At 42.7% G+C, this 16,463-nt stretch overlaps 1 protein-coding gene across 1 annotated transcript in view; it reads right to left on the bottom strand.

The window, feature by feature from the left end:
* ALK (ALK receptor tyrosine kinase) overlaps positions 1-16,463 on the bottom strand; it is a 435,118-nt gene that overhangs the window by 24,366 nt on the left and 394,289 nt on the right. Inside the window, exons 13-20 of the mRNA XM_075267217.1 lie at positions 13,066-13,213; positions 11,055-11,186; positions 9,749-9,893; positions 9,235-9,417; positions 5,375-5,473; positions 5,005-5,157; positions 4,017-4,130; positions 2,155-2,341 (exon numbers count right to left, since the gene is read on the bottom strand). Coding sequence (XP_075123318.1) covers positions 2,155-2,341; positions 4,017-4,130; positions 5,005-5,157; positions 5,375-5,473; positions 9,235-9,417; positions 9,749-9,893; positions 11,055-11,186; positions 13,066-13,213 — 1,161 coding nt within the window. The remainder of the gene's footprint in view (positions 1-2,154; positions 2,342-4,016; positions 4,131-5,004; positions 5,158-5,374; positions 5,474-9,234; positions 9,418-9,748; positions 9,894-11,054; positions 11,187-13,065; positions 13,214-16,463) is intronic.

Below are 16,463 nucleotides of genomic sequence, written 5' to 3'. Positions count from 1 at the left end.
ATCGAATATGTACTCGATCGAATGCTGTTCGCTCATCTCTGCTATCTATCTTTTATTATAAATTGGATCTGTACATCTCGCACTTTCTATCTGATCCCTGCTATAACAGACCGGCAGCAATTACTTTATTATCATCTCTGGACCTGTCATCCGGGGACGATTTTCTAAGTAATTCACAGAAATTGGAGGTGTCTGACATTTGTTATAAATCCGCCGGTAGAAAAGAGTTTTATCCGCTGTGATAGGATAGATTTTTTTTCTCCGTGGAGTCTTGTTCTACCATGGCTTCCATATCCAGGTGAGTGACAGGTTCTAGACATTGTCTGTAACATATTTATCATTAAAACCTGAAGGAAGTTCTCCGCGCCCGGGATCTCATCTGTCTGGCCGTCCTCTGAACCTTCTGACAAATTGGTTGTGACTCCAGCACAAGGTCCTTCTGTGGCAGGCCATAAATTTAATGATAACGGACAACAAGCCGCGGAAGGAGAAGTCACAGCAGATATTTCCCTCCTTCTATGTGAAATTGAAGAATTGTACTTAATCTTCAGTCCCCGAGAGCAATGAGCTCCGGCCCCGGCAGTCCACAAGTTCATGAAGTCAATGCGGCTAATGTATAGATCCATCATGGAAATTTTTGCGGAAACTGTAGTCGGAAGGCATTACTTTTTTCGATGATATCTACTTAAAGGGCGGTATAGACTCTTCTTTATTGTGACCTTGGTGTGATTTACTTACAAGGGTCATCTTGTTCTCATAGTTTGTTTTGCAGTTATTGTTACGAGATATATCTATGGAACAAGAGAACTTATCCATTATGGCTACAGGAAGTAGCGCAGCCTCTGGTCTCCGACTTCCTATGCCAGTTTTTTTTTTTTTTTAAATAACTTTAATAACAACTTATTAATCAGACAACCAAGTTCAGATAGTAGCGAGTGTGTGGGGAATGAGAATATCATCTAGCCCCGATTATACTTGCTTTATTATAAATTATACGTATATTATATATACGTGAGTTTGGATGTTTGTTCCTCAATCACGCAAAAACGGCTGAACGGATTTGCATGAAGTTTGCCACATACATAGATAGGAACCCCGATTAATACATAGGCTACTTAGTATGCGGCTAAATGCCCGTACCTCGCTACCGGAGCCGCCGAATTCATGTTCACGCTAGGCTAAAGGACCTAAGATGACGTCATCTCAGGCCCTTCGGCTGTTCGCCAATAGGATTGCGCGACTGGGTGGGCGGCGCTGTATAGCAGTGTGTAGGTTCAAGAACATGGCGTCGCGATGCTCCTGCCTGCCGCCGCCATGCAGCCTTGGTGTGGGACCCCGCGGGTGTGTGTCTGCTGTGCCAGCTGTGTGCGCATGGCGTGCCTCCTCACTATTCAGTCTCTGCCAGCGGTGACTGACAGTAGTGGAAACGCAGGTGGCATGTCTCCGCTCCATATACTGAGTAAGTACGGCTGGGCTTGCGGCTCTGCAACCGACAGCACGGGAGTGGGGGGACCGGGGGGGGGGTATTGGTGGGGGGCCAGGAGCCTGCTAAGGGAGAAGAGGGTTATGGCCGGGAGACTGCTGGGGGAGGGGGTGTTTGATGCCGGGAGACTGCTGGAGGGGAGAGGAGAGGGGGGGTTGGTGCTGGGAGTTGGCTGTAGATGGGGGGGGAGGGGTCTGGGAGCCTGCAGAAGGAAGGGGGGGGGGGTCCGGAAGCCTGCAGAAGGGAAGGGGGGGGGGGCGGGTGGAAGCAGTGCCTCGGCCAGTGGGTTGTTGCGCGCTGGAGAGGGGGGACGCAGTAGGGTAGTTGTGGGGGCCCCTGAAAGGGACGGGGGTTGCCTACAACGCGCAAGAGGTGGGTGCCATATGCAGGTGAGGGCCAAATTGGGGCAGCCGGCCCGCAACTGCAAATACTGCGCATATACATACATGTCGCAAAGCGAAGACTCCAACTCAGGCGGATTATTGCCAGCGCCTATTGCATACGTATCCGCGGGTCGGCGCCAACAAACAACCCGTGGACGAAGTTGCGGGCAGATGCTAGTATATTATATATGCTATACATGATATTATCCTTACTTGTATGTTATACTTATATACAGTATACATTATATATTATATATGCTATACACTATATAATATACTTGCTGTTACCTTATCAGGGAGATGTTCTTCCTCGGCACCTCTTTCAGGTCCCCTATGGATGTCACTTTGCCAGCAAAGCAATAGTTGGGGTTGTAGTCAGTCATGATGGTGGAGGTCCGCACCTTGCTCAGCTTGTAGTCTGGGCTCTGGAGTTCCATCTGTATGGCCTGGAGTTCTTGGTGCTTCCTCCGATAAACTGGAGATGAAGAAAAGGTAAAACAAATGAGATACAAAGGAACCAACGTGATGGCGAGACGGGATACAGTAATGTGCCTGCTGAATCATGTATCTAAGCATATGTGTGAAGTCACTGAATGTATTATTTATGTATTTTCTTACTATATAGCGCCATCATACCTTGCAGCGCTGTACACACATTGTCAGTCACTGTCCCATATAGGGCTCACAATCTACATTCCCTATCACGAGGTCTTTGTAACGTGGGAGGAAACCAGAGGAAATACACCAAACACGGAGAGAACATACAAACTACACGCAGATGTTGTCTTTGGTTGGATTCAAACCCAGGACTACAACGCAACAAGACTCCAATACTAACCACTGAGCCACTGAAGAACGTATGATATTAGTTGCTGTATCTAAACCCAACATGAGTAATAGTGTCTGCTAAGCCGTATGTAAGCCAGTCTTCTGGGATACTGTCTGCTGAGCCAAGTATCTAATTTTATCATGTACGATAACTTCTGATGAACCAGAGTATCTAAGCCTATAATTTGTAATACTGTCAGCTAAACTGTTGTATCTAATCTTGTCATATGTGACACTGCCTGCTGAGATGTGTATCTAATCCTATCCTGTGTGATACTGCCTGCTGATTTCGTATCTAATCCTCTCCTATGTGATACTGTCTGCTGAGCTGTGTATCTAATCCTATCCTGTGTGATACTCTCTGCTGAGCTGTGTATCTAATCCTATCATGTGTGACACTGCCTGCTGAGCTGTGTATCTAATCCTATCATGTGTGATACTGCCTGCTGAGCTGTGTATCTAATCCTATCATGTGTGATACTGCCTGCTGAGCTGTGTATCTAATCCTATCATGTGTGATACTGCCTGCTGAGCTGTGTATCTAATCCTGTCCTGTGTGATACTGCCTGCTGATTTCGTATCTAATCCTCTCCTATGTGATACTGCCTGCTGAGCTGTGTATCTAATCCTGTCCTGTGTGATACTGCCTGCTGATTTCGTATCTAATCCTCTCCTATGTGATACTGCCTGCTGAGCTGTGTATCTAATCCTATCCTGTGTGATACTGCCTGCTGATTTTGTATCTAATCCTCTCCTATGTGATACTGTCCGCTGAGCGGTGTAATTAATCCTTTCCTATGTGATACTGTCTGCTGAGCGGTGTATCTAATCCTATCCTGTGTGATACTGCCTCCTGAGCTGCGTGTCTCAGCTTCCATGATTATAACATGATCTGGCCTCCGCTCTCCCCAGACATGGACCAGGCTGCGGTTACTCGCCCGGACACGGTGGGCCTTATTATATTAGCCGGGCGGGCGTCCTTATTACAGCTGGGGGAAATGTAATTGTCCAACTGAATAATTCACAGGGATTTGTGAGTTGTCAGGAGCGGCGCCTGCGGCTGTCACTGGCTGCGGTGGGGGGTGGCGGGATCTTTATTACTACCAGAGACTTCTACTTTTATTGCTTTCAGGATGGTGAAGAGTAAGAGAGATGGCGACAACTGGAACCAGGAACGGAAGGGTCTACAGTGCAGGCACGTAATATGTCACCATGTCAGCGGCTTTGTCATGTCCCCCCCCATGGCCTCTGGTGCCAGCTTAAGACTCACTGAGTAATTTTCTTTCCATGATAATTGTCGTCTTCCTATAATGGTTACTCACCGATCATAATCCCAGAGAAGGCGAGAATAAGGGCGGCCACGAGCCCTGAGGTCACAATGGACAGCACCAGGGACAGCGGCAGGTGAGTCTCCTGGAGCGACTGCATCTGATCCTCTAGAAAATACAACCAACATATCCTGAGAGGAGAGAAAACCAACCAATGTACAGCAGGGTGACTGTGTGACTAGGTAAGTCTGTGCTCACACTCTGCTAGAACATGTGTATACAGTGGTGACGTATGGGATGATCGGTTCCTTGCTCTGTCATTCACCCCATGTCTCTACTGCCAGCACCTTGGACATGGTTCTGGTGACAGTAACCTATCTATCTGAAGGGCTGGGGTAATATGCTGGTTCTGGTGATAGTAACCTATCTATCTGCAGGGCTGGGGTGATATGCTGGTTCTGGTGACACTAACCTATCTATCTGAAGGGCTGGGGTAATATGCTGGTTCTGGTGACAGTAACCTATCTATCTGCAGGGCTGGGGTGATATGCTGGTTCTGGTGACACTAACCTATCTATCTGCAGGGCTGGGGTGATATGCTGGGTCTGGTGATACTAACCTATCTATCTGCAGGGCTGGGGTGATATGCTGGGTCTGGTGACAGTAACCTATCTATCTGCAGGGCTGGGGTGATATGCTGGTTCTGGTGACAGTAACCTATCTATCTGCAGGGCTGGGGTGATATGCTGGTTCTGGTGACAGTAACCTATCTATCTGCAGGGCTGGGGTGATATGCTGGTTCTGGTGACACTAACCTATCTATCTGCAGGGCTGGGGTGATATGCTGGGTCTGGTGACACTAACCTATCTATCTGCAGGGCTGGGGTGATATACTGGGGTGTGGTGACACTAACCTATCTATCTGCAGGCCTGGGGTGATACCTTGGGGTCTGGTGACACTAACCTATCTATCTGCAGGCCTGGGGTGATACTTTGGGGTATACTGACACTCTCTTTAATGACATAACCATGATGTTCTCACCGATACAAGACACGCCGTCCTCTGCCAGCACCCGGCCCAGCTCGCAGTGACACATCAGCTCCTGAGACTCCGGATCCAGGTAACATTCGTCCATTTCGCAGTGACTGCAGTTCAGGTTGAGTTTTATCTCCACTTCTCCGTGGCTTTCGGTCACTAGGATATAGAATAGGATGCAACTGTGACAATACCTGCGGCTCCTCTGCCATGTCCCTCTGACAACACTTCCTGTCCTATGAGCTGGCAGCTTAGTTTTCTTGTAGGGACATTGTGATAACGCAAATCATCGTCTGTACCAATATCCTCCTAGCTGTATATATATATGTACCGCACTATTTACCTCCCCCCAAAAATAAATTGCAAAAAAAGTTACCTTTAAGGGGAGGAGTGTACAAAACTCCCAGCGGACTGATGTAGGACACGCCATCCCAACCGTCCGCATCGGGGCTGTTGTCTTCTGCCGTGTTACCTCCTGCAGGAAGAAATGTCAGATCATACCACATCCATGTAATGGCCTATCTTGAAGATTTTGGGGTCTCTTCTGTCCCCCTTGGTATATGTGAGAGATGGGCGTCTACCTACATCTCCTACAATGCAGTACAACCGAGCATGCTCTATACACACAGAGACATCAGAGGGAGGCGTGAGCTATTACAACCTAGGAGTTAGAAGAGAATCTTGAATGAAGCTCTGGTTGTGACTAGGGAAAGATCACATCCCGATCGGTGATCGAGGGAATTTGACGATCGCGATCGGCTGGAAAATGATCGAAAATTGGATTTTGAAATCTCAAGATCGGCTCAACCCCACTGTATATATCATATACAATTAGGATTGAGTGATCAGGAAAGATTGGATCCCGATTGGCAATCGAGCAAATTTCATGATCGGGATTGGCTGGAAAATGATCGAAAATCGAATTTTAAAATCGATCCTGAAATCTCAAGATGGCTCAGCCCTGGTTGTGACTAGAGCATAAGCCATAAGGCTGAGTACAATGTTACTGAACACTATATGTCAATTCCTCATAGTTACAGCGCGGCTGAAGGAAAAAAGAGGAAAAAAAAAACGTAATGAATTTTTTTGAGTTTTCGGATGAAGATTTCTCTGATTCATGGCGGTGAATTAAGTGCGAGTCTCTTGTTAGGTTTTCCATGACCTCAGCACAGTGTCTGCGCCGCCGCCGCACCTGAGAGCGAAGAATACTCAGGAAATTCCCGAGTGTGGAAATAAATCACTAAATAATGCAGATAAAGACAGAATAATGTCCTATAATACATTACTACAAATAGAGCGGCAACACTGGTAATAAAGAAAAGTCATTTATCTCATCCGCCCGATACAGGAAGTCACCTTCATATCCTACAAGTCCTACCAACTTCTCATATAAATCACCCCATCCAATGGAGTGCGGAGCGTATACTGGCTGTATATAATAATGTACAGGAAACGCCCAGGTTATACCGGCTGTACATATAGAATTATATACAGGAGATACCCAGGTTATACCAGCTGTACATATATATTATATACAGGAGATACCCAGGTTATACCAGCTGTACATATATATTATATACAGGAGATACCCAGGTTATACCAGCTGTACATATATAATATATACAGGAGATTCCCAGGTTATACCGGCTGTACATATAGAATTATATACAGAAGAGACCCAGGTGATACCAGCTGTACATATATATTATATACAGGAGATACCCAGGTTATACCGGCTGTACATATAGAATTATATACAGGAGATACCCAGGTTATACCGGCTGTACATATAGAATTATATACAGGAGATACCCAGGTTATACCAGCTGTACATATAGAATTATATACAGGAGATACCCAGGTTATACCAGCTGTACATATATAATTATATACAGGAGATACCCAGGTTATACCAGCTGTACATATATAATTATATACAGGAGATACCCAGGTTATACCAGCTGTACATATATAATTATATACAGGAGATACCCAGGTTATACCGGCTGTACATATAGAATTATATACAGGAGATACCCAGGTTATACCAGCTGTACATATAGAATATATACAGGAGATACCCAGGTTATACCAGCTGTACATATATGTTATATACAGGAGATACCCAGGTTATACCGGCTGTACATATAGAATTATATACAGGAGATACCCAGGTTATACCGGCTGTACATATAGAATTATATACAGGAGATACCCAGGTTATACCAGCTGTACATATAGAATTATATACAGGAGATACCCAGGTTATACCGGCTGTACATATAGAATTATATACAGGAGATACCCAGGTTATACCGGCTGTACATATATATTATATACAGGAGATACCCAGGTTATACCGGCTGTACATATAGAATTATATACAGGAGATACCCAGGTTATACCGGCTGTACATATAGAATTATATACAGGAGATACCCAGGTTATACCAGCTGTACATATAGAATTATATACAGGAGATACCTAGGTTATACCAGCTGTATATAATAATGTACAGGAGATACCCAGGTTATACCAGCTGTACATATAGAATTATATACAGGAGATACCCAGGTTATACCAGCTGTACATATAGAATTATATACAGGAGATACCCAGGTTATACCAGCTGTACATATAGAATTATATACAGGAGATACCTAGGTTATACCAGCTGTATATAATAATGTACAGGAGATACCCAGGTTATACCAGCTGTACATATAGAATTATATACAGGAGATACCCAGGTTATACCAGCTGTACATATAGAATTATATACAGGAGATACCCAGGTTATACCAGCCTGGTCCACATCAGTTTATAATATATATATAATACTAGCTGGTACCCGCGACTTCGTCTGCGGTGATTGTAGCAGTGGGTATATACAGGCGTGGGTAAGGTTTTCGTACTGTGTATAAGGTATGGGATATGACATGTAACTTTGTATCTTGTTGTTTCTGTAATTCAGAGAATACGTGAGACTTTTGTGTTGCAGTTACTTTGTATTAGAGCTGCTATATATACGGTGTTGGTATAAACTTTACATAGTGACTTTGGGACAGAAGTATTTGAAGTTAACCCTTTCCCGCCGATGGCATTTTTTGATTTTCGTTTGTGACTCCCCTCCTTCTAAACCCCATAACTTTTTTATTTCTCCGCTCCCAGAGCCATATGAGGTCTTAATTTTTCCTGGGACAAATTTTTCTTCATGATGCCACCATTATTTATTGTATATAATGTACTGGGAAGCAGGGAAAAAATTCAGAATGGGGTGGATTTGAAGAAAAAATGCATTTCTGCGACTTTCTTACGGGCTTTGGTTTTACAGCGTTCACTGTGCAACCAAAATGACATGTCCCCTGTATTCTGTGTTTCATTACGATTCCGCGGATACCAAATTTATATGGTTTTATTTACATTTTGAATCCTTAAAAAAAATCCAAAACTGTGTTTAAAAATTTTTTTTTGTAAAGTCGCCATATTCCGACAGCCATAACTTTTTTATACGTGCATGTACGGGGATGTATAGGGCGTCTTTTTTAGCGGGACCGGGTGTACTTTGTAGTTCTACCATTTTCGGGAAATGTTATTGCTTTGATCACTTTTTATTCAAATTTTTATCAGAATCAAAACAGTGAAAAAACAGCGGTTTGGCACTTTTGACCATTTTTCCCGCTACGGCGTTTACCGAACAGGAAAAATATTTGTATAGCTTTGTAGAGCGGGCGATTTTGGACGTGGGGATACCTAATATTTATTAGACCGCCTAGGGGTATTGACATGGGTGGGGGGTGTCGCGGATTGTCAGAGCGGTGGGGGTCGGCAAACATGGCTGCTCCGGAGCGTTAAAGAGAGCCTCCTGGAGTATCGGTAAGGTGAGGGGCAAAGTGGTAAAGTATATGTATATGAGATTGTGTGGGGTTAGGGGCGAGGCTGCAGAGGGCAATATGAATTTTGTGGCTTGCTATGGTCCAAAGTGTGTGAGATTGCAGAGATGGTGGTGTGAGTTTGGGTTTTGTGGGGGTCCTGGCACAAACGTATGTGCGCTATTGTGACGAAAAGTAGCCTATTGTTTAATCGGGTGTATTAACTATGTTTGTGGAAAATTTCAGCCGAATCGGTCGAGCGGTTTTTCCGTGATTGAGGAACAAACATCCGAACATGCAAACATCCAAACACACAAACTTTCACATTTATAATATTAATAGGATATAATTAGATCCCACTTACCAATATATCCTCCACCTCCTCCCCCTGAGGAGCAGCCGCCTCCGCCACCTCCAAAACCCCCTCTTGTTTCCCACCCCCACTTCTTGATGGCCTGTGGACAGGATTCTCCCCCGATTCCTCCGTCCAAGAGAGATTTTCCTGCCCAGGGTACTGATGTGTGATCGCTCCAGCCGCCTCCACCTCCTGCACAGGAAACACAAGAATTTATATTACACAGGATAAGCAGATATAAAACATCCACTAGGTGGAGCAGTAGAGATTTCTTTTCTATCTGCTCAGATTAAAGTCCATTGCTCTGTGTGATGCTCATGGGTATATTTTTGTGAACAGCACACCATGTGGTCAGGCAGGGTATTACAAGTAAAATTGTTAACTAGTTTTTTGCATGAATCAGATGTCTTATGTTTTAAGAATTACACAAAATGGTTACACCACTCAACAGTTTACAGGACAGAGAATTAGAGAAACTTTTTGTAACACTTTAAATTCACAATTTTTTTTTTTAAAAATGTACCTGCTGCCCCAGATTTCCCATTGACCCCTGGTATGGTGGAATTGCTCTCCAGCCTCTCGGGGTGGATGATATTTGCTTTGGCCCTGTACGCTCTTCCTCCTCCTCCTGCGGCGATCAGTAGTGGGATATATTTCCCATTCTCCATCTATAAATGAAATTAAAAATTACATTTCATACAAATTTTCTTGGGCTTGTGGAAATGTTAGCATAACATTTACTGCCCCCTACTGGTGGCATGTCATATCAGCAAGGGGCTGGTGGCCAAGAAACTGGTGGATGCAACCCATCCCATAATATGTAGAGGTTAATAGCAGGGGTACACACAGGTGATGGGGGAGGGGTCACAGAAAGAAAAAACAGAAAGGGGTGCCCTCTTGTGGTGGTTTATGTCACTACCGCACACCATCATGTGCTCTCATCATGAACTGAAACTCATCTATGCTGGTCAATCTGTGCCATGCTGTTAGATTGAGCAGAATTCTGGGTGCAGCTTTAGATGTGATTGTAGTATAAGGCATGATATAGACTTAATCAGAGTGCATTGCTTATAGGAATTCATCTATGCACATAAGTCATTGCCAAGATGATACATTGTAGGTGGCAGCAGCAGAATTCTTGATGCAGCTTTAGATGGGATTGGAGTATAAGGCATGATATAGACTTAATCAGAGTGCATTGCTTATAGGAATTCATCTATGCACATCAGTCATTGCTAAGATGATACATTCTAGGTGACAGCAGCAGAAATCTGGGTGCAGCTTTAGATGTGATTGGAGTATAAGGCATGCTATAGAGCCTACAGGAACTTTTCTACACACATCAGTCATTGCCAAGGTGATACCTTGTACATGACAAGCAGCAGAAGTCTAGATGCAGCTTTAGATGTGATTGGAGTATAAGGCATGATATAGACTTGATCAGAGTGCATTGCTTACAGGAATTCATCTACGCACATCAGTCATTGCCAAGGTGATACCTTGTACATGACAAGCAGCAGAAGTCTAGATGCAGCTTTGGATGCGACTGGAATTTAAGGCTTAATCAAAGATCGTAAACTTAAAATGATGTAAAAAAAAGTCAAAATGTAACAAATCGAATCAGATTGTATTGAACTATGTCAGGAAGAATTATTAACACAAAAAATAAGAGACTGTGATTTCCGACTGCGCTGTAGGTAAGGTTTACAATTAGCAGAGTGATAAATGCAGCCTTGGATGTGACTGGAGTATAACATCTGTTTCTTCTGGTACTGCTATGGGTCAGGTCCGGTGATACAGGTGGCCTCATCTCCTTATTGCTACCTTACCTTGAAGATATAAGTAGCTCCTCCGCCTCCTCCTCCCCCACCGGCCCATTCGCTGACACTCCCGTTGATTCGGATTTCCTCCTCGATCAGGTTATTTTCGCCCATGCACACCATTTTTAGGACGGGGTCAGCCTGGGTAGGGAGAAAAGCAGAGATTATCAGGTGGAGTCCCCTGGAGGTCCCGGTCACTCCCTGAGGATAAGGCTAAACCCTATGGGGAGAGGGTTGGGGGGCGAGCTGGGCGTGGGGGGCTGTCATGTGGACGGCCTTAGTGGCACTTTTTTTTTTTAGTTTTTTTTTCACACATTGAGCGCTGTTTATACAACAATTGTGAACAAACCGTCCCAATGTAATACTTTGGCTGACGTTGCCACTTTAAATATGGCGCCTGTCGGAGGCTCAGTGGTAACGCCCATGACTAGGGTCCTCTCCGATCGCAAGGATTTACTATATGTGTAGTCCCTCGATTGACCCCTGACTCCTCGGGTCCCAACATTCACCTGTTTACCTATTTTCTTAATTTCTGCTGCCTGCGGTTGACCTCTGTAGTAATACTACTGACCACAGGTTCAAGCCCCGTATGGGGATAAAAAAAATGAGTGGTTGTCACCCACTATATATATATTAGATGATATCTCAAAGACGGATGAACAGAATCTAACAAGATTTTGCACCAAGACACATCTCAGGGTCTTTTATCTCCAGACCCCCTTATTTTAGTTTTATGTAGATGCCCTTTAAATGGCTGTATCAGCCCCCCTCCAGTTCGGAGCGGTGTCTTGGATGGGACCGGGTCTCTCTATTCTCCCCTACACGAGCCTTCTATAGACGAGTGGTAATTGAGTTCTCCAGTCCTGAATATGAAGCAGATTTTCTAATAAAGAGCGGCGGAGAGAGATGTGACATTGTGAAGCGTCTCCGCTGACTGCCCTATTGTGGCGCCGCTGATTACAATCCAATTAACTGGATAAACCTCAATCCAATGGAGTAGAACCTAATTATAGCACTAGCGCCGCGCTCCCGATCCCGCTCACAGTAATATTACACTTCATTAAAGAGCTCCTGAATTTACTCGATTATAATATGTATTAATATATATATGATGTATCGTCCACGGACAATGGAAGTGAACGGGGAACGGTCATCAGGAAGGACGCGGCTACGCAAATCATCTCTGGCACTTCATCACTGCCATGCAAATATAGGCTCCTCTTAAAGGGCCCCCAGGTGCGTATAATCTGTGGTTTATATAGTTCAGTATAATCTGTAGTTTGTATATTAAATCTGTCAGCTTTTACATGGAAACCATCAACAAGCAGGTTTTGCTGCTGTGGGTAGATTTTAGTATAACGTGTGGATTTGAAGGACACTGATGGGTTGGTAATAAGTCAATAGGATGCCACAATCTACACCTCAGGAATATTATAATAACATAATGTGACCTCTTTAATTTGGGGAGGGGGGGTAGCAATTTTGGGGTGACCTATGTGAAATAAATCTTATTTTATCTAATATCTGCGCTGTAGTCGTCATTGTGTTCTGTGCGTCATTTGCATTTGTTGCTTTGAGGTTGCTATGTCTACCAGTCAGACTTTGGCTGGGTCTGTTCAGTCAGAGATGCAGAGACATTCAGGGTTGTATTCAGCCCCATTCCAGAATTGAGGCAGGGTATTGTAACCTGACACTGTCCTTGCTCCAGTGCCTGTGATTACATTGGCTTCCAGGCTCTATGTTCTCAGAATTTACTCCCAGTACATTTCCCTGTGTTCTGCTGATCTCCTGATTTACCCTTTGCTTTCTGATTCGGCTTTATCTGTGACCTCCTAGACTTGACCATGGCCATATTCCTCTGATTTACTTATGGCTATTCCCCTACTCTCCTGGTTTTTGACCCTGGCTTGTCTACTACCCTCTCTGTCCACCATAGGGTTTCTAGTTAGGTCTTTATCCTGAAACTGTCCCTACTCTAGGGTTGACACCAATACTTGGAATACACATTGTTGTCACTTACTCTTGGGCAAGCGTCTTCTCCTTGTTGTCCAACCAGTATGTATAGGATGTCATCCTTTCGTAACTCGTACACCCCCACCAGTGCCGTACCATGGGCCCTCGTTGGTGTTTTTACTCCAATCCCACCAGCGGCCCCATAACCCGAGATCCTAAAGAAAGAAGGAAATGAAGTCATGGCTGGATGATAAGTGACCGGGCTCAATACTGACTACACGTAAAACCTGTAGGACTCACAGCAACAGATATCAGGATAAATTCCCCCTTCTGTACGTGCAGTGTCATAAATGGCTGCAATAAACAATTCTACCACTAGGTAGAGCCATAGAGAAAAGTATTACATAGACAGTGCTTAGTTGCATGTGATGATCATTGATGGAGTTTCTCACCACAGCACTCCGTGTGGTCAGACACAGTATTGCAAGTCAAATGCCTCAATCTTTTTGAAAAGAAATCTCATTGAAATTTAAGATATTTAATTTGCTCAGATTTTCTAAAATCCTCTAAACATAATCTGATTTTCCAAATTCATAAACAGTTTTTACAGTCATGTGAGCAGAGGTCGATAATTACATTAGTGAGGACAGGGGAAGAGGGCAGTGGAGGAGGTGACATAGAAAGATTTGGGACCACAGCAGCACAGAGCAAATCAGGAAAAGAGAGCAATGGAGGAGATGAGATAGCAATAAGAATTAGGACCACAGCAGCACAGAGTAAATCAGTAGAAGAGTGTGCTGATGCTGTAGGAGGTCGCAGAGTGATAGTCACATAGTGGAGGGAGCAGGGTCCCCAGCAGCACAGAGTATTTTAGGAGAAAACTGTGCTGATATTATAGGAGGAAACAGAGAAATAGTTACACAGTGGAAGGAGCAGTGTAACCAGCAGCACAGAGTATTTTAGGAGAGGACTGTGCTGGTGCTGTTGGAGGTCAAAGAGTAATAGATACATACTGGAGGGCGTAAAATACCCAGCAGCACAGAGTATTTTAGAACTGATGTAGACTCTAGGACACAAATCAAATCAAAAAAGCTTTATTGGCACGTCCGAATAGGTATTTGGCATTGCCAAAGCTAGTAAAGTGGGCGGTGGTGGTGGGGGGAGTTAGATTCGGGTGGGTGAGTGGTGGGTATAGGGGGTGGGGGGTGGGGGTGGTTTGGGTTATAACAGTCACTGTTGTAAGGCTTGTCTATCACACCATCTGCAGATATGTGTAGTAGTTTCCAATTCCCTGCACGTGGCTGACTATGGGGCAGTATTATTCATTCTGTCTGTGTCATATAGGGTAAAGCTGAGATAGAACGGACTCTTTGGGGCGATGTGTAGGATCAGTGACCTTAGAGTGACATTGTGTGATGAAACCTCTGCTGACCGAGACACATTAGATATACAGGGTACAGGATTTACAAGTAAAAGGAAGTAGATTGTAAACTCTTCAGGAGACATTATAAGATTATACAGGAGAACACGTAATATACAGAAATACCGCAAAACTCCTAGGAATAGCAGATTATAGTCCGGAGCAGCGAGTGGCAGGGAGTGGAGGTGTGCTTATAGCAGCTGGATAGTAACTGGAGGAAGGATATAAATACCCAGAAGGGTTTAATTATAATAAGTAATTACACAACTCAAGAGACCCTGCTTAATGACAAGTACCGCAAGTAATTACAGCCTGGAGAGCGCCATACCGCGAAAATCACCGCCGAGAACGCAAGTCCATCTAATGTACTAAACTGAGAGAGGACGGAAGAATCAAGAACTCAAAATGATACAAAATATCTATCTGAAAACTGAGTGTGTACAGGGATGAACTAATTATATTCCTGTACATAGGGGCAGTATTATAGTAGTTATATTCTTGTACATAGGAGGTAGTATTATAGGAGTTTATATTCTTGTACATAGAGGTAGTATTATAGTAGTTATAGTCTTGTACATAGGAGTAGTATTATAGTAGTTATATTCTTGTACATAGGAGCAGTATTATAGTAGTTATATTCCTGTACATAGGAGCAGTATTATAGTAGTTATATTCCTGTACATAGGGGCAGTATTGTAGTAGTTACTGTATATTCTTGTACATAGAGGGTAGTATTATAGTAGTTATATTCTTGTACATAGGAGGTAGTATTATAGTAGTTATATTCTTGTACATAGGAGCAATATTATAGTAGTTATATTCTTGTACATAGGAGCAGTATTATAGTAGTTATATTCTTGTACATAGGAGTAGTATTATAGTAGTTATATTCTTGTACATAGGAGCAGTATTATAGTAGTTATATTCTTGTACATAGGAGTAGTATTATAGTAGTTATATTCTTGTACATAGGAGCAGTATTATAGTAGTTATATTCTTGTACATAGGAGTAGTATTATAGTAGTTATATTCTTGTACATAGGAGGTAGTATTATAGTAGTTATATTCTTGTACATAGGAGCAATATTATAGTAGTTATATTCTTGTACATAGGAGTAGTATTATAGTAGTTATATTCTTGTAAATAGGAGCAGTATTATAGTAGTTATATTCTTGTACATAGGAGCAGTATTATAGTAGTTATATTCTTGTAAATAGGAGCAGTATTATAGTAGTTATATTCTTGTACATAGGAGCAGTATTATAGTAGTTATATTCTTGTACATAGGAGTAGTATTATAGTAGTTATATTCTTGTACATAGGAGCAGTATTATAGTAGTTATATTCTTGTAAATAGGAGCAGTATTATAGTAGTTATATTCTTGTACATAGGAGCAGTATTATAGTAGTTATATTCTTGTACATAGGAGCAGTATTATAGTAGTTATATTCTTGTACATAGGAGTAGTATTATAGTAGTTATATTCTTGTAAATAGGAGCAGTATTACAGTAGTTATATTCTTGTACATAGGAGCAGTATTATAGTAGTTATATTCTTGTACATAGGAGTAGTATTATAGTAGTTATATTCTTGTACATAGGAGTAGTATTATAGTAGTTATATTCCTGTACATAGGGGCAGTATTATAGTATTTATATTCTTGTACATAGGAGCAGTATTATAGTTATATTCTTGTACATAGGAGGTAGTATTATAGTAGTTATATTCTTGTACATAGCAGCAGTATTATAGTTATATTCTTGTAGATAGGAGCAGTATTATAGTAGTTATATTCTTGTACATAGGAGCAGTATTATAGTAGTTATATTCTTGTACATAGCAGCAGTATTATAGTAGTTATATTCTTGTACATAGGAGTAGTATTATAGTAGTTATATTCCTGTACATAGGGGCAGTATTATAGTAGTTATATTCTAGTACATAGGAGCAGTATTATAGTAGTTATATTCTTGTACATAGGAGTAGTATTATAGTAGTTATATTCTTGTACATAGGAGTAGTATTATAGTAGTTATATTCTT

This window comes from Leptodactylus fuscus, chromosome 3 (assembly GCF_031893055.1).
Source record: "Leptodactylus fuscus isolate aLepFus1 chromosome 3, aLepFus1.hap2, whole genome shotgun sequence".
NCBI classification, from domain to species: domain Eukaryota; kingdom Metazoa; phylum Chordata; class Amphibia; order Anura; family Leptodactylidae; genus Leptodactylus; species Leptodactylus fuscus.
Note: the sequence above shows the minus strand (reverse complement) of the source record. Positions and strands in the feature narration are given on the sequence as shown.